Here is a 24,921-nt window from a genome sequence, read left to right as displayed (position 1 = left end):
AGCACTCTCCCAATGGCTATTTTGTTTGTTAACAAATGTACAGTGATCTTTGAGCATGTCTCAATGATACACAGGGTAAGAAGTTATCAAATGTCTGAATGTCTATTGCAGTAAAAGTATCTGCCTTTTAAAATGCCTGTACCCTTTTTAATATATTTTTTAAGCTAAAAAATAAACAAACCCTTTTTTTTTTTTTTATTTTACAAAGGAAATGGTTTATTCTTCAAAGCCAGAGCAGTGGGAATTAGGAAAGGAACATTTTTTTGTTCAAAATTAGTAATGTTTCCTAAAGTTTTATAATGGTGTCAACTTTGGTGTCTCTCCTTTAAGAAGAAAGATAACAGCCTATTCAGCCTTGTTCAGATCATATCTTTGGTGTCTTGTGTGAATGCAACTTAAATCTAGAAGTGATAAATCCTTTTCGTTGTATAAATATTTATGGAAATCAGCATTTCACTTGTGAAGGTTAAAGGGCAGTAAAGGAGATACAGCACTAATCTGTATCTGTATGTATGTACATATTTCTGTTGCAAACCAAAATCAAATTGATTAAATTTATATGGAGTTGTTTTTAAATTGATAGCTCTTGCTCTCTGGATTAATTCTGTACTCTGTGTAAACTTCTTGTAAGAATTAACTTTTTTCCTTTCCTAGACCAGTTTGCTGATGGCATATAGAACTCTGCTGTTAAGTATTTGATGTTTTTTACAGCCTTGTCATTATAAAAAAAACCCACCAGTAAGTAATATTATATGGGGAGAAGGATGATTCATATACTTTTTGAAGATGATTATTTAAATAGTAGATGCATTGAAATTTTTTTCTCAAATGGAAAAAAAATTCAGCACCAAAATGACCTAAGTTTGAATGGAACATAGTTTTTCTGATATTCTGTAGATTTGAGTATGTCTTCATTTGGTCTCAGAAAAAAACAAATTCTCCACTACTTCTTAATCAGAGCACAAGGTCAAAATCAAGGGTTTTTTTTTTTTGCTTGCAGCTGTTAGGTTACATGGTACAGGTCCCTCTTAATGCACCGGTTTGTACTCTTGAGAGCAGGCTTTCTCCTTAAGAAAAGACAGCCATGTACACTCTAGAGTGACTATTTATCCTGAATTGATTCTTTGTTTTGGAGTTTTATACATGAGGTTCTACATGATGGGCTTTGCCAGCTCTTTGCTGCTGGAAGAGGCTGTCTCACTTCTGACTGCATGCTGCTATAATTTCTCTCTTGCTGGTTCAGTGCTTGTCTGATTGTTTGGTAAGTCAGCTCTACTCAGAAAACTGACAAAACCCATTCTTTGGCTTGGTGAGCTTTTTGTTGGGTTACTGAGCTGAGCAGGCTCATCAAGGGCTAAGATGGGTCCCAGGCTGTTGCAAAACACTGGTGAGGACTGTTTTGCTAGAGGTGATGAATCACAGAATCATAGAAATGGCTGGGTTGGAAGGGACCTCAGAGATCATCAAGTCCAACCCTTGAACCACCGCTGCAGTTCCCAGACCATGGCACTGAGTGCCACATCCAGTCTCTTTTTAAATATCTCCAGGGATGGAGAATCCACTACTTCCCTGGGCAGCCCATTCCAATGCCGGATCACTCTCTCTGTAAAGAAATTCTTTCTAATATCCAACCTAAACCTCCCCTGGCACAACTTAAGACCGTGCCCTCTTGTCTTGCTGTGAGTTGCCTGGGAAAAGAGACCAACCCCCACCTGGCTACAACCTCCTTTCAGGGAATTGTAGAGAGTGATGAGGTCTCCCCTGAGCCTCCTCTTCTCTAGGCTGAACACCCTCAGCTCCCTCAGCCTCTCCTCACAGGGTCTGTGCTCGAGTCCCTTCACCAGCCTGGTTGCCCTCCTTTGGACCTGCTCCAGGACCTCGATTAGGGACAGGGCAGTTGCCCATTTTTTCTTCCTCACTGCCCTGTCTGGGATGAGTGACTCACCCACTTTTGTGGAACCTTGTTTGTGTGTCTCAGCCACCATGTGTGATTTGGCTTTGAATCAGATGGCCTTGGTGTACCCCCCCATCTGCTTGGCTGGTGGGATCCACAGCAAGCAAGGCAATGCCAGTGCAGCTGCACCATTGCAACCCCAGAACATCATCTGTTTGCAAAGACAGGTGAAGCACCTGACTGTTAGAAATGCCTGCTGGTGCAGAGCTGCCATTTACAGAAAATTTAGACCTTGTAATTTTAATTATTTAGGGTCCTGAACTGAATCAACAAGCCATTGTCTGGTCACTAGGGCGCTGGTCTGGCACCAGAGGCTCTTGAGCTGACTTTCTGGCTTTTATCATGGATAAGCCTTAAATTCTTCCTGTGGCAACTGGGTGTATATTAGGGAAGTGTTTTAGACTTCAAGGGAAATGTAAGGTGCTTATTAACCTTACTTTCCTTTGATTTACTTAGCCTTGTTTCCACAGAGGTAGAATTGAAGCCTTTCAGCTCAAATCCAATGAGCTCTGTGTCCTCTGCCAAAGAATTAAGTGACTTCAAGTGACTTCAGCTCTTCTGACAATAGAAAAGCTGAAACAGTTTTGGTTAAACTGAGAAGAAACTAACAATAATCAGGATACTAGACTAGCACTTTGTAATTGGATGTCTGTTTCAAATCCTTTTATTATTCTTCATTTGAGGAGGCCATTTTTTCTCTCTTGGTTCCCATCTGTGAAGTGGGAAGACTTATTAATATATATTAAAGTAGATGTATTCCACCATAATAAGCACTATAGAGTAGTAAGTATTCAAATTTCTTTCATTTTCAAACTGTAATAATGTAGAATTATATGTACAAGTTTCTCTACAGTTGACCTGAAAAATGGCTCTATTTGAAGTATGTATACTTAGAAAGTTAACACTTCTTTTGTTTAGATGGTGTTTTTTTTTTTTATTTGATGCACTGTAATAAAACATAGTAGATATTTCAGAATATACATTCCAACATAATAACTAGAGTAAGGAAAAAAAAAGTACTGTTCAATAGAGATCTGTAAGAGTACTAAGCGGCACATAATTAATCTTTTAAAATTAGAATTGCAACAAGATTCTACTGAGTTGCTAAACAATTGTTAAATGTTAATTGTTCTTATTTCTAAAGTACAAATTCTTGCCTATTCAATATTATTTAAAGGATACAAATGTTCAGAATTGGTCATTTAAACCCAGCCCTTAATTTGTTTGTAATATTACAGTTTACCTATATTGATATTTTTTATATAATTGTTTTGTATTTGGCCATGGACCACACAAACAAAGGTCTGGTAAGTCTTTATGTAACTTAACTGATTAATAGTGATTCTTAATTTTTTTTTAGCTACTTAATTCATGATGATTTTTTTAGTCCAAAATTACTTCTGATAGTTGTGTAGCACTTCAGCATCATCCATTCATTTTGTTATGTATAATATATGCTTGGTTTGACTGAAGAATGAAAATGTTTTCAGAAGGCTCTGTTCTTTGACTTCTCTATCTACAAAGATAAGAGAAGTCCGTGTAGGGGGCTGGGGCTTGGTGCACTTAATTTTGTATATATCTGCTAGGTGATACAGTGCAGAGCATGAAATGTGTTATTTAAAAAAAAATTATCTTAATCTCTTTACAATGCTGAGTTGTCTTAGGGCAACACAATGGCAATAAAATGGATTAAGTCTTACAGTGGAGTATCATTCTTAACTGTTGGTGGACACAATCACATTAATTTCGTTTTCATTCTTCATTTGTGGTTTCTAGTTGTTGTTTTTGTTTGTTTGGGGTTTTTTGGACAGTTTTCATATTCATTAGCAGATTTCTTACTCCCAGTGCAGTTTTCTGTACACTTTCTAGATCATTGTTTGGAGGATCATGTGATACAATGAATCCATTCTATTTGCTTGATGGTTTGAGTAAGTTGAAGACGAACTCATACTTTGCATGTGAATATTTGTACTTTCCTTACATCACTTAAAAAAAAAGATGCTTTTGTCTTAAAACAGCTCTGAGTAATCAGTGAAGACTTTTCATAAGTACAGGGTGCATACTGAGAGCACAGAAATATACTCAACTTTCATACTTGTTCCATTGCTGATAAGCAGCATTGCTATTGCTTCATCAGTAACGTAGGGGGGATATTTTAGTGAAATATCCAGCTTCTAAAATAACTAAGCTGTTTTTTTCTTTTATCAGTCCTTTCTAATGTTTTGTAACGTTTGCTCATGAATACACAACTAACAGTCTATGGAGTATGAATAGGCTTGAGATGTCTGCTGTATGGTGGTAATGTGGATTTATGTGGCTAGTTATATCTCCGGTCAATTCTGCTTTTGAATGGAATTAATATTTAATACTGTTTTCTCCATTACTTCAGCATTAACTAAAGTGGGCTTTAAAACTGGTCTTTCTTTTTGAAAATATTGAGTTCATTGTTGCTCAGGCAGGCATAAATGCTGACGTTTGCCACAAAAGCAGAAAGCTTTTTTTAAAAAAACACTCACACATCATTTTGTCTTAAAAGCCAACTGGAGTGAGGATGACTGCTCTAAATTTTTAATATATTGTGGTATGAAGTCTATTTATTTTCATTTGAAGCTGTCAGCTGACATTGCAGATAGCCTGGGAAATTCATTTCATAAATTTAATTGTGTTTGTTCCATTTGCATTAATGCTTTATTCACTTAAAGGCTTTTAAAGCACTATTCATGAAAATGAGTGCACGGAAAGGTGACTTTCGAAGAAATGAAGTCTTTGATATTGAGGATATAGCATTGATCTGATCTGTCATTTTTTTCAGTTATCAGGAAGTATTTTCTGAACAAAGTGACGTTTTCCTTTTGAGGTATTGATGTTTAAGGGCCAATAGACAAAGGCCAAACTGAGTGAGTAACTGAAGAGCAATCAAAGAAATGGCAACGTCTTGTTATCTAGCAGTGCTTGTAAAACTTATAATTTGCCTGCCTAAAATACTGATTTTAATTTTTTTTCAATAGTAAAAGTATTTGGCTCTTCCCACTAAAGCACTATCATGCTGTTGACTTGCAAAATGTAGTGTCGGGAACAGGCAGAAGTGAAATAAGGCAGCTTCACCATGCAGCTTTCAGGGCAGATCTGTGAGCTGCTAAGTGCCATATGGAGCAGTCTAGGAACAGTACTAAAAGCAAGATAGCCATGCTAATGTGACATTGTGCTCAGAGAAACATTGCCAGCCTGTCTCTCAGGGTAGCATTTTCTCTTTTTATTTCATGATGGTTTGCTGTGTTGACATGTCACAGCCTCAAGTCCATACCTTGGCTATTTTTCTGTGCTCTATTGCTTATGTAAGGTAAGACTAAAAAGCATATTAACAAAACTGATGTACACATGTAGGCTGTTGAAACTCATATTAAGTTCTGACTGCAGTATTTGTCTGCATGGAGGATGCATCAGTGTAACATAAAGGTGAACTTGCAGCCTCTGGGGCTGTCCCATCCTGTGCGAATCACTAGGATCTCTGGGGGCATCTTCTTGAATCTCTTAATGCTGCACTCAAGTGTGCTGCCCTTATGTAATAATGTAGTAGTTCAAAATATTGCTCTTATTTGTGCTAAGAACAAATGGGAAGCTATGTGGTTGAGTGATTAGACACATCAATGCTGAAAAGTGTCTTATTTAGCTGAGTGAACACACATTCCTTGACTGTAGCTTATGCTTTCAGAGTGATCAGCTGGGTTGCACTTGAAGCACCACAAAATTCCAGTAAGAAGGGTTGTGGTGTGAACTAGAATTAGGAGTATTATTAGAGTAGATCAGAATCTTTTTAAGCAAAGATGTAACTCTTCAGTACTTCTGCAAATGCTGCTTCCTGGTTTTTATATATTTTTATATTTTGGTAAGGGAGAATTCTAGTTTTTTCTTTTTTTGTAAGTGGTGTTTTGCCTAGCATCACCAAATGAGAATGTATTGTGTATTCTGTTTCCTGGCCTTTATTTGAGTTTGGGAGTATCTTTATTGGCTAATGGGAAAAAAACCCAAACAATCTCAAAACACAAACCCTATACTTTAGAGAAGAATGAAGATTTCTTCTCCTAGTTAGTTCTGGTGCTGGATACTGAATAGAATTATTACTGTAATAGAAATTGGTATCTTCTGTATTAATGAAAGGAAGGTAACTGTTAGTGCCAGTGCTTGACCTGTTAAAGAGAAGTGCCTGTTATGTCCTTTTTGCAAAGATGCCCCCAGAACAAGTGGTCTTTTCCCAAAAGTGGTTTCTGTACATTAAGGAATAGATTAAGGTATCTCTACAGTCCTGTTTGTTAATGGCACATTAGTGCTCTTGTGCCTTTTTTCCTTCCCCCCAGTGTGTGAATGTCAATGCATGTCTACCTTAATTGGCTGAATCTTTGTTATCCATAGGACAGCACTGCCTCTAATTCTCTTTTTATTTCATGCTACATAGTCTTAAACAGCAAATTTATGTGTGGAGGAGAAGGAAATGAGACAAAATCATGAATAAGAAGCAAAACATGGAGAAATAAGGTTTTAGCCTTTAAGTATGGCTATCAGTGAAATGATTTTGAGCAAATGTCTTGTCTAGACTAAACTTAGATGAAGCAGACACCTGTACATTTACATCATGTAATTGAAAATGAACTGAAATTCCTTTCTTACTGCTTTTCATGTATGTGTGCTGAGAATGGAAGTGAACACATCCCTGCAGTATGTGATGTCAATTCCCAATGCAAACTGTGTGGAAGATTCCAAGGGAGCTGCTGTTGGGCAACACAGCAGCTTGAAGCACAAAAGCTTATGTCTGCAGTTATCCACACCATCCCAGAGCAACACTGGTCAAATGGAATAGCCTATTTTTCTGTTCTATTTTTTGTATAGCCAGTGGGGAATTTGGAGACAGAAGTAGGAGGTAAAATGTGTTTAATATACTGAGTTATTTGTTAACAGCATAGTAAAATTTTGTTCCTTAAAATGCCAACCTGAGGGTGCTGGACAAGTCTCTCCAGTGTGAATGTATGTATTGCTCTATGAAAAATTAATCAGCTCTCTGAAGTTTGTGCATCATCATATTTTGGAACAAGGCATGTGGAAGGAAACATTCTTTGTCCATTGATATGCTTGCCAACATCATGTATAACCTCGTGTGCTTGAAAGAAAAACTGTAAATCTCTAAATGATCGCTGTGGAAAACTTCCTGACTATATGCTCAAGGCTGGAATTAAAGCAGATACTTCCTTTCAAAACTCGTATTAGACACAAAGTAACTGAATGGGACTTCTGGTTTTTGTGTGTCTGAAAAATCAGAACAGATTAGGAGATTTTTCTGTTCTCATAGGATATCTACAAAGGGAGTAAGCAGCCCTATAAAGAGTCAGTCTTCTAGGTGAAGAGCTGGATGGAATCAGGACAGGAAGGCAAAGACAGTGCATAAGGAAACAGACATCAGAACAAAGAATACTTGGAGATAATTTGTACTGTAAGAGTCTGGAGTATTATATTTGAGCAGTAAATAGTGAGTGAAAAAGGCCTCCCTGCTGAAATATCTGCTTCAATGACCGATTTCTGAAGTGAAGTGTGGAAGTTCCAAGTTCTAATGCAGCCAGTAGGAATGTTGATTCTAATACAGATGCATGCTTGAGTTTTTGATTTGATGGAAACTACTTATCATAGAATCATAGAATTGGCTGGGTTGGAAGGGACCTCAGAGATCATTGAGTCCAACCCTTGATCCACTACCGCTGCAGTTCCCAGACCATGGCACTGAGTGCCACATCCAGTCTCTTTTTAAATATCTCCAGGGATGGAGAATCCACTACTTCCCTGGGCAGCCCATTCCAATGCCTGATCACCCTCTCCATAAAGAAATTCTTTCTAATGTCCAACCTAAACCTCTCCTGGCACAACTTGAGACCGTGCCCTCTTGTCTTGCTGCGAGTTGCCTGGGAAAAGAGACCAACCCCCCCTGGCTACACCCTCCTTTCAGGGAGTTGTAGAGAGTGATGAGGTCTCCCCTGAGCCTCCTCTTCTTCAGGCTGAACAGCCCCAGCTCCCTCAGCCTCTCCTCACAGGGTCTGTGCTCGATTCCCTTCACCAGCCTGGTTGCCCTCCTTTGGACCTGCTCCAGGACCTCGATATCCTTCCTGAACTGAGGGGCCCAGAACTGGACACAGTACTCGAGGTGTGGCCTCACCAGCGCTGAGTACAGGGGCAGAATCACTTCCTTGGACCTGCTTCCTTGGACACTTTATGGTGTGCAGAAAATACAAAGTGGCTATCAACATGAATTTAAATTAAAAATGTAGTTTTCTGAGTGGAATCTAACCTGAATCATCTGCATCAAGTCCAGTCTTAATTCCTGTATTTGCTGAAGTTAGATTCTGAGGTTGTCTGTTAACCTTATGGTTTGAACTCCTAAAAGTAAAAACTGTCTTTTCATAGAAAGCTGACTCTGTATATATTTAATTTTATGTACTAATTATATTTTAAGGTTGGGAATTACTGCTCTTTAAATACCTTGAGTTTTCTTTATTGCTATTTTTAGTTTAAGTTTCATAGCCAGTGCTACTTAAGACAAACAAACAAATAAACATTCCTTCTTTAATTAAATTGAAAGAAGATGGTTTAATACTTCATTTCAGTGAATTATTGAACTCATTAAAGGCTCTTTAGAAATCATTGACCTCTAAATCTTTATCTAGAAAACACTCATGGTAAAGTATTGTTATCATTTGAAGTATTTACTACTTTTTGGTAATTATTAAAGTAAAATGTTTTTAGTGCTTTTTGATTGGGTTAATAGAGGAAAAGCAAAACATTACTGTAATTTTCAAACCAGAACAGTGAAACAATGTTAAGTGTTCCTTGTTCTTCAGAAAATCTGGCTCATGTGAGTCAGGTTTTAGGCAAATTTCAAGTCCTCACCAGCTACTGAAATATGTAGAAAAGTGAACTTTTTTAAAAAGAAAAGTGGGTGCATTCATAGTCAGGGGATGTACTGTTAAATTCCTGTAGGAAGCACTGTTAAATCAGAGGATAGAGACAAAATAACTCTTTTTCTAAGACCTGCAAGATGTTGTGCTGTAATGCATGTGCACTGCATGTATTTATTCACTAGTGTCAGGAGCAGGGGCCAGATCTCAAGATAATATTTTCAATGAGTCTTGTCTGAGTGCACTAACCAGAATATTATGTCTGGGTCATGTTACGTTCTGTTCTGGACCCGTAATCTCTTGGATTCTTTTCTGCAGAGTAAGAGGCCATAAGTGGGGGGAGATAAAGAGTATCTTTACATAAAAAGTAACCTGGAGGTGAACATTCTCTTGAGATGTGTGGGCTTGAACTCCCACAACCTGATTAAGTGTTGCTGCCATCTCACTTGGAAAAATAAAATATCTTCTCCCTTTGTAATTATTTTTTAGTGCCCTGGAACTTTGAAGGTATGGCAGCTGTGTTTGCCTTCTGGTTTACATGTCAGGGAATGCAGTGCATGCTGGCTTGGTGTGTGGGTCAGCAGAATAGAAGGTACATTTGGAATTTTCAGGTCAAGTGGTGAGGTGCCAGGTGAGTGCAACTGTCCACCTTCTGAATTTAGGTAGGCTTTAGGAGCCAACATCCTTACTTGGATGATACCCTTATACAGATATATCCTTTCCTGTGCATTGGTTTGATTACACCCTCATTCTGCTCTACTCTGGGTTTGGAAGTAGTTATTCCTTACAACTGTTCATACTGAGATTGCAATGTATTGTACTTGCTTTTTTAACTCATCCACTTACCATCAATTGATGTTGAACAAAAGTTGTCTGGTAGTCTTCATTTTGGTTTAAACCAGGTTTATAACAATCTAGTGGTTGATCCAAATTAATCTAGAAATTTTTGATTTAGTAAATAACTTCCACAGATTTGCTGAACTGCTGAGACTGGAAGGGATCTCTTTAGATCATTTAGTCCATCTGCCCCCCCTCAGGCCTGGTCATCTAGAGCATGCTGCTCAGAACTGTGTCCTGCTTGGTTCTGAATATGGCCACAAATGGAGACTCTGAAACCTCTGTTGGCAACCTCTTCCAATGTTTGACCATTCTAGCATCTAAAAATAAAATAAATACATAATTTCTTCCCTTATATTAGGGGAAAATGTAGTTTCATATGCTTTAATCTGTGGCTGTTGCTTTCTTTCCTGTCACTGAGCACTACTAAGAAAAACTTGTCAACTTTCCCCTCCCATCAGGGAAATTTATACACGTGGATATTTACACATATTGCTAAGATTCCTGTGTGCTTTCTGTTCTCAGGGCTGAAGGGTCAGAGCTCTCAGCCTTTTCTCGTATGAAGAGTTCTCTAGTCTCTTAATCATCTTAGTGACAATTAGCTGGATGTGCTGCAGTATCTTCGTGTCTCTTCTGTTGGAGATCCCAGAACTGTGCCCAGCACTCCAGGTGTGGCCTCACCAGTGCTGAGGAGAGAGGAACCATCAGCTCCGGAGGCCTTTTGGCACTGCTTTTCCTGACATAGCCCCAGAGGCTCAACAGCTCCCTTTGCCATGGGGTTGCATCGCTGGGTCATGATCAGCTTGTTGTCCACCAGGGCTACAGGGTCCTCTTGCGGAGCTGCATTCCAGGCAGTTTGTCAGCAGTGTGTAAAGGTGGAGATGACCCTTGCAGACAGAGGCTGACAACTGTAATGATGTGTCCTTTCACTCTTGAATTGCAAATAATTTACTTAGCTTATATCAAAACATTTTCATGTAATCACTTCTTGTAGTATTGACACCCAAAATAGAACACTTGGACGTGTTGCTCTCTGGCAGACTTCCTGTTTTCTCTCATAGAAGCAATTAAGCTAAACTTGAGTCAGAAATTTTCTCCCAAAGAATTAATTTTGTGTTTTTCACAGTAAGCGAACCGTCATGTCTCTTGTAATTTTTACAGGATTGGTAAATGTCTGTGCTCATTTCCAGGGGACCTTTTGCAGTAGGTCCTCTGCTTGCTACTTCATACTTTTCTTACGCATTTCTTTCAGCATTGTTATTTAAATGTTATTGGTGTTTTGCCCCATATGAAGGCAGCATTGTAAGAGCTATATATACATACACTAGAGGAATACAAAGATTATTTTTTTTCCCCATCTAAAAGCTGAGTAGCACAGACTGTGAAGTAATGCTTACCTCTAAAAGTGTAAAGTAGGAAAAAAGATGTGGATTTGTGCTTTTGCAAATAATTTAGATGATTCTAGATAGCTTATGATTGAACAAAGCTGGTTTCAGTAACCTGTATCTGAACTTTATTTTTGAGTTTAGATTAAAATCAGTGTGTCATATCCAGAATAAAAATAATTGATGCAGATAGAATTCAGTCTTAGTGCTGATGTAATTCAACCCCCAAATGCTATTTAGCCTTGTTCTGCACTATTTGAAGTTTCCACGTGATCTGAAAATTATTGTGCTTCATTAATCCCATCTGAAGAGGATTGAACAGTTAGATTCCTGTAGATAGAGTAAGGTATAAAAGTAACTTGTTATGTTTTGGAGTGCATGGATACAGTTTTGGCCACTGTTCCCCTCTGGACCTCTGTAAGCAGCAGCTGAGAGTTCAGTGAAGGTCTCTGAATTATGGGCATTATCTAGTTGATTGAAGCAGCTTATTCTGCTTACTGCTCTGCCAGCCAGCCAACATAACATCTGATATTTAAACTCATTATCTGTGTATCTGAAACAGTTTGCTTGTATCATAGCTTAAATAGAAGTTAATGTAATCAGCTACTCCATCTGCGTTTGAAGTGAGGATGCTGAGCTAGAGATGATGAGCCAGTTTCCTCTCAAATTTCTTAAAAAATGAAGCATCTGTCTCTACTTGCTATTCACTGCAAGTCTATTTGTCTCATAAAAGTAAGGTATTTCAGTGCTGTAGGGCCATCATGTATTATTTTATGTTGTTGTTAGAAGATGGTTCTGAAAGGTTCTTATCAATGTCTGGAAAATATTGCAGACTGGAAGGGGAATTACACAGTTGAGAAGCAGAGGAGTTTAATTTTTTTGTTTTGAATTTTTTTTCCTAAGAGGAGAACTATTTAATGACTTGAATTTGAAGGTAATAAAAGATCCATTTGAGATCCAGCTGCAGAGACTCTGAGTGCTATTTTGAGTGCTAAGGCTACTTACCAGGCGGCTCCAGGAAGTCTCTAAACCAGTCTGGTTCAGAAATTTTTAAACCAGTTAGGGGAGACACTGTACTTGCTGTAAGGAGTCAGTTAGGAGGTGCATAAAGCAGGCTTAAGCCAAGTTTGCTGTTGCTGCAGTGTGAAAAGGAGCAGATCAGTCACATAGGAACCCAGAAATAAGGGATTTGCATCAATGGAGTCTTAAGGTTGTGCTAACAGTTGCTACTGGCACTAGAACATGGGAGATGGAAAAGGGTATTGCCTAGTGGTGTTAGCAGAAAGTTGCGTTTTCAAATCATGTCTCATGTCGTTTTCCAATTAAGGGGCACAGTTTAAAACCGGTCATTATCTTTCTAATCTAAGCCATTGTGTCTTTGGTACTGTTCACCTCAAACCTTTTTTTATCTCTGTGCTTGAGAACAAGACATATCTGATGGTGTCTACTGATAATATTACTCATGATGTTGAAAGCTTCACAGACTGTGCATTGCATAACAGCCCAGTACTGATAGTACTCCTCATGTTTTGTCATCTTTTTAAACAGTTCATCTTTATTAGGCAACTGGAATAACCAGTTTACTCTCTCTGGAGGAGGCTGCAGTCCTTGCTGTTCCTTGATGAGGAGCAGCCAACACTTGGAGCTGTTGAAAAGGAAATGGAACTGCTGAGCAAATTCCCAAATGAATTAAAACCTGCTTTTAATACACAGTGCAGATTATCTAAAAGATGTGGTTGGCCTAATATCTAATATTAAAGAGATCTGTTTGTTATGTAGGAATATGATATTAAATAATATAGTTTATTTGTTCAGCTTGGAGAAGCCTGAGGGTGACCTCATTACAGTCTTCATGGAAGGCAGTGGAGTGGGAGGTGCTGATTTCTCTGGTGACCAACAAACGGGACACAAGGAAATGGAATGAAGCTGCTTCAGGGAGAGTTCAGAATGGACATTAGGAAAAGGTTCTTCACTGACAGAGTGGTCAGTCAGTGGACCAGGCTTCCCAGGGAAATGCTTGCAGCACCAAGGCTGGCAGAGTTCAAGGAGTGTCTGGGCAATGCCTTTAGTCAGACAATGTAGTTTTAGCTTGTTTTGTGAAAGGCAGGGTGTTGGAATAGATGATGGTTATGTATCTATCCAAGTAGATACATAGGTTGACATAATCTGTGATTCTATAATTTATTTATTTTTTATGTGGGAATTGGGTGTAGGTAACTCTGGAATTCCAAGACTGCTGTGCAAGAATAATCAGGAACCATTAGTGATTTTTTCTCTACTCAGGCTCTACAGAATAAACCCCAAACATACTTTTTCTGTAAAGAGCAGGTAGATACCTTCATGTTTCAGAATGGTCACCTTGTGTATCCAGCTTAAAATTTGTCCTTCCAATTTTGTCTACTTTATGGAAAGCCATGTTAGATATGATTTACAAATATAGCTTTCAAACTGTTTGAGTTACTACTTTGTTTTTCTGCTCTGCTCTTGTTGCTGCTGTATCTTAGTGAATTACTGGAAAAGAGCATTTTTTAGGCAAATTTCATATTGGTAATGGCATAAAGTCATACCTCTGCTTGCTACTTGCCTCAGATACTCTTGTTGCTGGAGGTACTGATCTCAAGGAATTGATAAAACTAAACACTTCATCAAAGAAAAATCAGGATACCTAAAGGCAGGCAGAATAAGATCATCTTAAATGCGAGGCTGTCTAAAAAGCTTTGGTTCACTTACAGCATCTAGTGCCAATATTTGCATCTCTTGGACTTAGTATCTTTTTCAGTGTGTTCAGGGAATATAACTGATTTCTAGGAATTTTTTCAGATGCAGGGAGGGGTGTTCCCTGCAATCTCCGTGATAAGATATTGACAGTTTATCTATTAGATAGGAGTAGTTCTGAGTATTAGAGAATAATCAGAGTGATGTTGAACATTTGACTGGGTCTGGTGACTTCCATTGCCAAACAGGGCAGCCCTGCTTCCCATATCTCTCTCCAGGTTACAGTCACACATCCTCTTATGGATTGGCTGTGATAGTTGTCTGACTGTGCTGTAAGGCAACTTGATAAACAGGCAGAAAACTAGTTAGGTTAGTTTCTGGCAGATAAGTGAGTGAAAACAGGTTGCCTGGTAACCAGGCAAGTACCAGGGCCTTTGACGGGAAGGGAAATAGGAGTGCTTGCTTGGAAAGGGATGAGTAACCTGCCCTCTTCCAGTGGCTGCAAGCTGTTAAATCAGTGCAAGCTATGTCATGTCATTGCTTCCTAAGATTTGTTTATCGTTTTGGATTGAACTTCAAGTTTCTCTTCATTGGCTGTTAATGATCCGTTTAATTTCTGTCATCTTTCCTCCCCTTCAAGTGCCCTCTCAGAAACAAGTAACGAGTAAGTCTGGTTTGTGTAGAAAGGGCCTTTACTACTGAATAAGAAACTCTGAAGTGGAACTGGAACGGAAATTTCTGTTCATTGTGGTTAAAGGACATTGGATAGCAGTAATTTTTAAGACCACACCATATGCAAAGGCTAAATAGAGTGTGAAGTCTGTATGCAAGTTGGTGCTGAGGAAGATTAGGACAAAGAATTGAGAATGTGTGTAGGTAATAAATAACAAAACAGAGCTTATTTAAATTTCATTTCTTTTATATCTTCATTCAGGGAAAGGGCTGGCCTTCAATGGCAGTATTGCAGTTATTACAGTTGCTTTATTCCTGAATGAGAGGTTTACTTAGGTTGTCTACTAACTTCCTTTTCCCACTCTCTTGTTATCTCTGTAGTAGTAGAGCTTAGTCTATTTTTTCCTCTTTCCTGTTAGCAGTCTTGGGTAGTAGTTTGTTCCAGAGTAGAATACAACCACACACAGGCACTCAGTTCAGATGTCTGTTTTGAGAGAGCTATGCCACATGGTTTAAATGGGCTGCAGATTTTGTGGTTTGGAGTATATTCTTTTTTTTTTTTTCCATTTTTCCTTTTTTCCTTCTCATGGAATTGAGACAGTGTTGGTTCTGACTTTAAAGATATTATGTTAAAGGTGGTGTTTTTTTCTTTTTTTTTTTTTGACTTGGTTGTAAGGTGTTGTGGGTTTTTTTTGGTTTGTTTTGTTTTTTTTCTCTCATTTATAAGCACAATAAGGACAGAGTAACTTGAAATATGGATAATTATGTAAATAAGATGCAGTTACATGTCAGGGGCTTTTGCTAGGTTCTAGAATGTCTTACAGGGAAGAGGTGAATGTTAATTGACTTGGGAGTCTTGAGGAGGAGGTAAAAATACTTGATGGAAAACTGGTTTGAAGATCTAGAAAACCTTTGTCATCAGTATCTAGGTAGACAGTTAATTTTTCTCATCCTTTTATCCCCTTCCAGTGCTCTGTCTTCGAGACAAATTGTTAATACACCTATTATTTTGTGTGTAAGGCTGGTGCTATCTAATAGGAAAACAAAGCTTGCATTTTAACTAGAAGTAGAATTCATGTTGGCTGTGGCCAAATAAATTGGGATGCCAGTATTTACAATTACCTGAAATGTGCAATGTTATTCCTTTTCCTGCATCAGTTGTGGGAAGGTTCTCCTGCATTTCAAGATGGTTGTGGCGGCTGCAACTCTGCTAAGACACAAAGCCTGAAGTAAGATTGAGCTCTTGTTTTTCCTTTCCTTTAGTGTGTCTGGTCACACTAGCAAAATGCACAGAGAAAGATGGGACTCTGAACAGCTACAGAGAATCTTTCCGAATTCCTGAGCCAAGTGCTTTGCTTGCACTGATTAGTGGTTTTAAAGTGCTGAAGAAGTTTTCATGTCAGATTTATGTACATTTATTTTTTTTTTTTAATAAATCTTAAATCTTGATTCACTTGCTGGTGTCATTCTGGTTTATCTCATCTAATTGGTTTCACACTTAAATAAGGCCTTCAGCTATCATTGCTGCTTTTAAAATGTCTTTGCTCTGACATCCTGTTTAGTTTTGAGGTCTGCTGCAGTGTTTGTAAATCTTATTTTTCTGATCTTCTTAAGGCAGCTTATTTTGCTAAAATTCATACTAAAAGATCTAATATCCTTCAGACCTTCATTTCAGTAAAACTATTTTAAAAGTACAGAAACAAAATTAGTTTTAAATATTCTTTTAAAGCAGCTTGATGCAATTAGTCTGATTGGGAAGAATAAGTAGATAAGAGACTGCCAATCTCAGTTGGCATTGGAATGAGGGGGAAATTGGGTATGTGCTTAAGTAGATGATGCTAAACAGACGGAAAACATCAGAAGTACTTGGGTAATGTTAACTTGGCCTTCTCAGACAATAGTCATTAGGAAAAGTCATAAAACTGCTACACGTAAACCATGGCTGTTGATGCTTTTATGAATTAGGGTGGACTGTTTGTCTCTTCCTAATAGTCCTACTTTGTAGTAAAAAGTTGTTTGTCTTCAGTGTATATTTGTGCATATAAAATTCTTTACGTTTCCTGAGCAGGTACTTCTTTTAGCTGCTATTTGAACAGTTATTTTACTACTTTTTTTCTTGAATTATGAGTAGTTAAATGAAATAATTGTATAGAAAATCGTCTCTATGCACATTTTTATCATAAACATAGATTATGAGATTATATGCTGTTTATACCAAATATTCACAGATTCCTAGAGTGGTTAAGGTTGGAAGGGACCTTACAGATCATCAAGATCCAATTGCCTCTAGGTGGGCAAGGGCACCTCTTTGAAAACTCTGAGCTTTGATTGCTCAGAGGCATCTGTTCTGGCACTTCCAAAGTCCTAAGAGATTTTAGTCTACTTTAGATTAGCCATCACATTGCACATTAAAAATGGAAATGCTCATTAGACTCCCCTAATGAAATTTAACCCTATTGCTTCTAAATTCTGTAATATTTCTCTGAACTGAGATATTGCAGTAACACAACATGCCGGTAGATACATAAGGGCTGCTCTCTATCCTTTCTATGATCCCATGAGAGAGATATTATGTATACTGATTTTCTTACTCAATGGAAGAATGTGCATGGTTGTCTTCTGTTGGGACAACACTAGTACAGCTGCCAAAATTTTATTTCTGAAGGCCCAGAAAATCAGAGCCTCTGGAAGGCTCTTTGGAGATCAGAATAGGTGATATATATATATATCTGTTGGCCTGTTGTGTTACTGCGGTACCTCGTTTCAGAGGAATATTACAGAATTTAGAAGCTATAGGGTTAAATTACATCAGGGAAGTCTAAACCTATGTAATGAACATTTCCATTTTTAATGTGCAGTGTGATGGCTAATTTAAAGTAGACTAAAATCTCTTAGGACTTTGGAAGTGTCAGAACAGATGCCTCTGAGCATTTGAGGTCAGATGCTCAGAGATTATGTGTATAATGGCTTGCAGCACTGTTGTTCCTGGGATTCCTAAATGTGTTGTAACATCATGCAATATTGAGTAAGAAAGTGTATTCTGAGGTATTTTGAAAGTTTGCCTTACATGTAATTTTTATGTCTGTAAGAACTTGATTGTGTGAGTGAATACATAGTAAAACTATGTATGTTGTTGGTCCAACATGCATGTTTCCACAAACCTAATTTTTTTTTCCCCTGGAGAAAACTAGTAGTTTAAGAGAGGGAAATATTTGCTAGACAAGTATTATTCTGGGGTTTTTTTTTGTGTTGTTTTTTTTTTTAATCTTGTAAAAATATATTTAGGTACTCTTCAGTTTTGTCTGTACCAGCCACTGCTTTCCAAAAGGTGTTCTGTTTTGCAAAAATGAATACGGCAAAAGCTCAAATATTTTTTTATGTTGTTGTGTTTTGGGTTTTATTCTTAATTAGTTTTAAAGCACTGTGGTCCTCTATCTAGTATATAAAGTATGTGTAACTTCTTTAAAATAATTTAATTGCCAAAATAAAACTTTAAGTCTAAAATTGCTAGTACTGTGATTGTTACCAGGCTTATGGTGGTAAGACTTAAGAGAGAGCTTGCACTTTCCCATTTTTTTTTTTGTGGTTTTTGATCAGTTTCATTACTTCAGTGTAACTGCATTCATTTTGAAAAGAGGGGGAAAGCGAGTCTAGCTGGCACTTGGGGTTCAGATTTTGAAATCTCACTACTTTTAAGTTTTAGACTTCCTTCTGAATAAGCTTCATCGTTAGGTGTGCTGTTTTTTTTTTCTACAGGATGGTGTGTAGTATGTCAACAGTAATGACTTTGTTTTTCTATTCCTAATTAGGTATTTTAATGCTGTCCCTGCATGAGTGGCAGATGTGGTTATTTGGTTGTCACAGGGACATCTTTAGTACTTCAATTGTTTTCATTTGTAAATATTGCCTACTTGGCATCCTTTTCCCACTTGGAAAGATCACGCTTGGATTAGAAGACTAACCGGAATTCCTTAGGTTTGCCAAATTCACTTCCTACCCTGTGCTTTTCTTTGCATTCTTGAGATGGAGGAGGAGAAGCTGCTCTTTGCATAACTTGCAGGCTTCTTATTTCATTTTGACAACAGTATTGCTTCATTTTAATTGGTAGCATTTGGGGTTTGTTACACTCAAAGATTAGGACTGAAAGTAGCAACTGCAGTTTCAGGTAAACTTATTACAGTAAATTGAAAAGTTCACTACAGTACTTGACAAATATTTTATTAGTAGGGTTTTTTTTTTCTGTATATTATGAGGAATATCTCTTGCCTGTGATGATTTGAAATTCAGTAATAAAGCCTGATAATAAAAAGGCAAGTGTCAGTATCTTCTATGTATAAACAAATCTCTCCTATTTTTATTACTTATTTTCAGAAAGACAAACTAGTGTCGAGATGAAATAACACAGAATATTTTCAGTTATCATGACTTGAAAACAATGTCAATTATGTATTTGGTAAATACCTTCATATAACATGTACCTTTTTTATTTAATTGCAGAAGTCTTATTGTTCTCCCATCTAAAAAAGTGGGTTGAATGGTGGTTAATTTTTTTCCTTTGGATCAGCTTGGTGAACTAACTTACTGTGTGGCTGCCTGATGGTTTAGATCTCCTGAGAGAAACAATGGAAGTCCATGATCAGACAGTTGGAGGAAGGAGGGTGGAGCCCTTTTTCAGTACCAAGAGTTGAACTTGGTTTAATATTATGTGAAACTGTACCATATGTTAGTGACTTCAGTTTTTTGACAATTAAGGCAAACTTCTTAGTGATTACTTTTTGCTACCTCTAGAACTGACTTATTGAATCATAGAATCATAGAGTTTTCAGGGTTTAAGGGGACCTTTAAGATCATCTGGTTCTACCCCCCTGCCATGGGCGGGGACACCTCCCACTAGATCAGGTTGCTCAGAGCCCTGTCCAGCCTGGCCTTAAAAATTTCCACGGATGGGGCTTCTACCGCTGGGCAACCTGTTCCTGTTCCATGCTCACACCACGCTCACGTTGAAGAACTTCTTCCTAACATCCAATCTAAATCTACCCCCCTCTAATTTGAATCCATTCCCCCCAGTCCTGTCACTACCGAAACATCCTAAAAAGCCCCTCACCAGCTTTCTTGTAGGCCTCCTTCAGATACTGGAAGGCTACAATAAGGTCTCCTCAGAACCTTCTCCTCTTCAAATGGAATAACCCCAACTCTCTCAGTCTGTCTTCATAGGAGAGGTGCTCCAGCCCTCTGATCATCCTCGTGGCCCTTCTCTGGACACACTCCAGCACATCCATGCCATTCCTATCAAAGGGTCTCCAGAACTGGATGCAGTACTTCAGGTGGGGTCTCATGAGAGCAGAGTAAAGGGGGAGAATCACCTCCCCCACCCTGCTGGCCACGGTTCTCTTGATGCAGCCAAGCATAGGGTCAGCTTTCTGGGCTGCAAGGTTACACTGATGGCTCATGTTGAACTTCTCATCCACCAGCACCCCCAAGTCCTTTTCCTCAGGGCTGCTCTCAAGCCAGTCTCTGCCCAACCTGTATCAGTGCTTGGGATTGCCTCAACCCAGATGCAGGACCTTGCACTTGATCTTGTTGAACTTCATGTCCCATGTCACATTTCTTCATGTGCTCGATGAAGCCTGTAGGTACAAAGTGTCATGTTGGTAGTAAGAGAAGTGGAAGGTACTGTGGGAAACTTCATAAGAAGTACAATTGCATCTATGAAGAACAGTTTGTTTGTTTTTCATGTGCTACTAAAAGAGGTGAAGAAGGAACATATGGAATTGAAATGATGGGGTATAGGAACAGAAGATGAAATCCAAGAGGATGGTGTCATGTGTACGATACAGCTTTTTGACAGATTAATTTTTCCATGTGGAGGGTAGAATCTGTTTTCTGCAGTATACAGGAAATCTCAGCAATTTCCTAGGGGGAATATCTTGTTGACAGTTGATAATGCACCCTATTAGTCTTTCCAGCTGTGACAGTTAAATTGGGAAGATGGTCATTCAGACTTTACTTGTACCTTCACTTTTTAGTCCTATGTCTGTAATCATACCCTATTGTACTTTTAATTTTGTATAATGGCAGAGTATTAATGTAATTAATGTAAAAGTAATAATTAAATAAAATGGCTTTTCAAATAGCTGTTTCCCTTTAGGAACACTAAAACAAGCCCTTGAATGAAGAGTGCTTTGGATATTTTTTCTTAAACTGGGATTCTTTTGGTCATACCAATAGAGGCAGTCAAACAGTCTCTAAAATGTTGTGGTCTTGCTTGATAACATCAGAAGCAGGGAAGAGAAAAGCCAGGCTTGACTGAGGGCAAGCAGGTATTAGATTTGGAAGGTGCAGCAGTCCCTGGTGACTCGTGTCCAATACTTGTTCACAACATCATGCTCCTGTAGGAGACAAGCACTGCCAGCTGCTTTGGATGGCTTTGTAGAGCTGTGCAGGGTAATGCTGACTGTAAGTATTTTTGACAATCTCTTTGTACAAGGCATTCCAGCATAATTGTGAAACAGTTGTTGAATCTGTCATACCCAATTGTCTGTACTTCTCTTACCTCTTAAATTCTAAATTAATAGCAATACAGCAGTAGAAGGGAGCCTCTGCAAGTTTTTTTTTTCCCTCTGAAGGAAGCCTTATTTTCCCTTAACAAAAAAACCCAGAGATCCATTGCTATCTATCAGCTACATTAGAGTCCTTTCTGATTATTTTTGATTTACACTCTCTCCTTTCACATAGCTACAACTATAATAATCAAATGGAAAATCGTGACTAAATCAAAATCATTCCACCTTATAGTGAGACTTAAGTCTGTGGAGTTGCTTTCTTGAGCTTTGAGTAGAAAGGGCTTTCTTTAGTTGCCAGGAAAGGGCACGTTCTATGTGTAGAAACTTAGCTCTTAATTCTTCTACTACCTCATGCTGACCTTACCTTGATGCAGACTTGAGGAAGTCTGACTACTGTGATGTTACAGGGTGTGTTTTAAACTGAATTTTCCTACCTTGCTACTGTTTCTAGAACCATTTCGATTTCTTTTCTGGGTTTGCATCCCAGAAAGCCAACCATATCCTGGACTGCATTAAAAGAAGTGTGGCCAGCAGGTCAAGAGTGGTGATTCTCCTTCTTGGCTCTCTTGAAACCCCACCTGGAATTCTGTGTCCAGTTTTGAATTCCCAACTGAAGAAGGATTGTAGAGCTTCTTGGAGTGAGTCCAGAGGAACGCCATATTTTCATTCAGGAAAACCTTAGTGTTTTGGGAGTGTTACTGTGAGAATGCTAATATTTTCCAGACTCTCTGCTACCTCTTGGTGACCTTGCTTTAATGCTTGAGGTCTGAAGTTTGACTTACCACAGTAATTGATTGCCTGCTAGTAGCCAGAATGATTAATGTCAGATTCATCTGTATATGTTGCAGAAAGGGACTCAGGAAAGTGACTTTAGCAGTGCTCCATGTGATTGATATGCTCTGTGGCCTCCTTGGCCATGCTTGTTCCTGCAGGTGCTGGCACTTCATTTGCCCTTTTCATCAGTCAGGTGTCTGCTATTAGATTAACCTCCAGTATCTCCCAGTTAGTGTTTTGCTTTTCTAGTTAGTTCTGAGTTTAGACTGTAAGTAGTGGACCAAAAATGTTTGCTTTTGTTACTGAATGGCTATTCCAGCTATTCTGATACCATTCTGGTGTCACCTGCTGTCTCTGCACACAAAGCCCCATGTGCATTCATGAAATGCTATGGAGTTTAATCAAATCAGAGAAAGTGTTCAGTACTTAACAGAATTTCTGCTTTATTTTCAGGCTATCTGGAGTATTCTATTAGAGAATAAAACTAACAGTCTTAAACAGAATGTGGTGATTTTCAAGCTGGTATTTTACTGCATAGTTAGTCAGTAAGACAACCTGGTTGGGGTGATGCAGAACACATCAGAGAAACACCAAGAAAAGGGAAAGGGAGCAAGGAATTTTTCCTGTGGAGCACTGCGTTTCATTGTGTAGTTGTGCAAACTTGATTGAGATATAGTCCAACACAAATATCTTTAGCTGTTGAAAAATCAGAAATTTATCTAAAATAATGGGATTCCAAGGACTGATAAAACCATCCTTCTCATTTGGGGCTTCTAGAGTGTATATTTAAAACCAGTTTTCTTAAAATACATAGAATTATGAGTCAGTCATCTATAAAAAGGGAGAGAACACAAGCAGAAGGAAATTGGACATGCATTTTTAAAGACTGCTTCTGCCTTTCTTTTTGTTTATATGTCAGCTGAATTTTCATGTAATAACAATTCTTGTAGTTGTGGTTTTAAAACAGATACTAAACATTGCAAGGATTGTGGTGAAGTGTGGCAGCTGAGTTTTGTATTTAGATTTTGAATTGTGCGGGCATTAAAAACTATATAATTTCTTAATTTTGTGGTATATGGTGAATGGGGAAGTATAAAAACCAGCTGAATCTGTTTACAGAGCATTCAGAATGGTGTGCTTCTCATTGATAGTTAAGTGGAGATGCTCTTCGGTTTCAGATTTGGTTTGCTCATTGGTGCCTTTGAATACTAGACTGTAGTCTTCTGTTTTGGCAGTAGGTACTGACACTGGAGTGTGTCAGCAGTTTTGGCACTGGACTGATAGGGAAAAGACTTTCTGTAGCTGGGTCTTTCCAGACCTTCAGTGCTTAAGCTGTCATTACACTTCTGATATGAAACAAGTTACCTGAATGGAGTACTGTTTAAGTTCTCATGTTACTAGAATGTACTGAATACAAACACTTAACTTTGGAGTAGATATTCAGTGATGTAGTCTTGCTTCTGTTTTATAAAGTCAGCAGTCTTAAAAGTGTCAATGAAATTTTACAAGGAAGAAATCTGCCACGATTCAGGTTCTACCAGCAAGTAGAGATTACTTTTTTTTTCTTGAACTTCGTGCAAAAGCGTGTCTTCTCCAATTCATCTGTAGTGGTTTAGCTTTCAAGAAGATGTACTTAATTTTGCATTTAAAATTTTCATAGCAGTATCCCAGTAGCTGAGATAATTTAGTATCTCATGATTCTGTAGACTAAGCATATTTTGATAAAAAAAAAAAAAAAGATTTAATTACTTTTTAGCTTGAAAAATAAGTCTTGCCTTTATTCTTATTAACATTTATAAATATTATTCCAGCTGTGTTGGGGTAGAGGAGCACCATGCTGTTGACATTGATCTATACCATTGTCCCAACTGTGCAATTTTCCATGGACCTTCTCTAAGTAAGTATTGGTTACTCAATTTTTATTTTACACTTTCAGACTGTTTTCTCTCCATGTACAGCTGAAAAAAACTGTTCAGAAGAGCATTCAAGGTGTGTTTGATTATTTAGAAGCTATTGGTTCTACATGACTAAGTCTGAGCTGATAAAAAAGCACAAAACAAACAAACCACCCTGAAAGGTTCCTTGATCGAGAGATGCAGATAGAATAAAACATAAGCTGCTGCTTTAGATTAGAGAAATCAAAGTACACAGAGATAGAAGAAAACAATCTGGACTTGACAGAAAGAGAACAAAAATTAGGGAATCATTGTTTAAAAAAAAAAAGTAAAATAAAAATCCAATAGATAGCTTAAGGTTCCTGTATTTTAATGATCAAAATTGTAATACCTTGAAAGGCAACTTAGAGAAAACATACGATTTAGCTGTCTCACTTTTCTTGGTGATTTTAAGCTATATCCCACAACAGTCCAGTTAAATCTGAGAATATGAACTTCATGTGGGTAGTGGGTTGGTTGGGTTTTTGTGCTTTTTTTTTTTTTTCTCCCCTGTTTACATCCTTGAGAATTACACAGCTCCTAATTTAATATTTCTGATGCACTTACAAGTTTCACTTCACTGCTGTCCTCATGTAATTTTATGAGTTACCAGAAAGGTCTGTGCAACAGTAGCAGGAGACACCTCTCCTTTGGTTCTCCTTTCAGTAGATAAATTTGCTGTAGAGATCCACAGTGGAAAGCTTGAACAGTTCTTTGTCATTCTGTAACTACTGAAACGATACTGTTTTATCCAAGTCCCTATATTTTACCCCATGATTTCAGTTCTCAAAAGGAAACAATGTAAAAACAAATGAATGCTTTCCAACAATTAAGTTGCTGTGTTCAGACCTGAAAAATGTTGATATGCACTCTGTGTCTTTAACCTCAAAGCAGAAAGTCCTGATCATTTTTGTTTTCTAATGTGATTTGGTGAGGTTTTTTTTGTTTCTTTCTTTCTTTCTGCTTTGTATGTTTTTTTTCTTGGAGATCACATAATGATTTATAGTCAGCAGTGACTTAAGACTGCTTAAGAATCTTTTCAAAGCTGAATTTTCCGTTTTAGAAATAAGTTTTAAATGACTGCACTTTCAGGGGGAATCTTGAGGAGCAACAGCAAATTGATAAAGCTTCTCTTATGGATGTAGTAGACAT

General features: G+C 38.0%; 1 protein-coding gene across 2 annotated transcripts in view; it reads left to right on the top strand.

Moving 5' to 3' along the window:
- KDM7A (lysine demethylase 7A) overlaps window positions 1-24,921 on the top strand; it is a 67,836-nt gene that overhangs the window by 3,928 nt on the left and 38,987 nt on the right. For both annotated transcript variants that reach the window (XM_030444106.1, XM_030444110.1), the window contains exon 2: window positions 23,647-23,732. In XM_030444106.1, the coding sequence (XP_030299966.1) occupies window positions 23,647-23,732 (86 nt within the window). The remainder of the gene's footprint in view (window positions 1-23,646; window positions 23,733-24,921) is intronic.

This window comes from Calypte anna, chromosome 1 (genome assembly GCF_003957555.1).
Source record: "Calypte anna isolate BGI_N300 chromosome 1, bCalAnn1_v1.p, whole genome shotgun sequence".
Classification (NCBI taxonomy): domain Eukaryota; kingdom Metazoa; phylum Chordata; class Aves; order Apodiformes; family Trochilidae; genus Calypte; species Calypte anna.
Note: the sequence above shows the minus strand (reverse complement) of the source record. Positions and strands in the feature narration are given on the sequence as shown.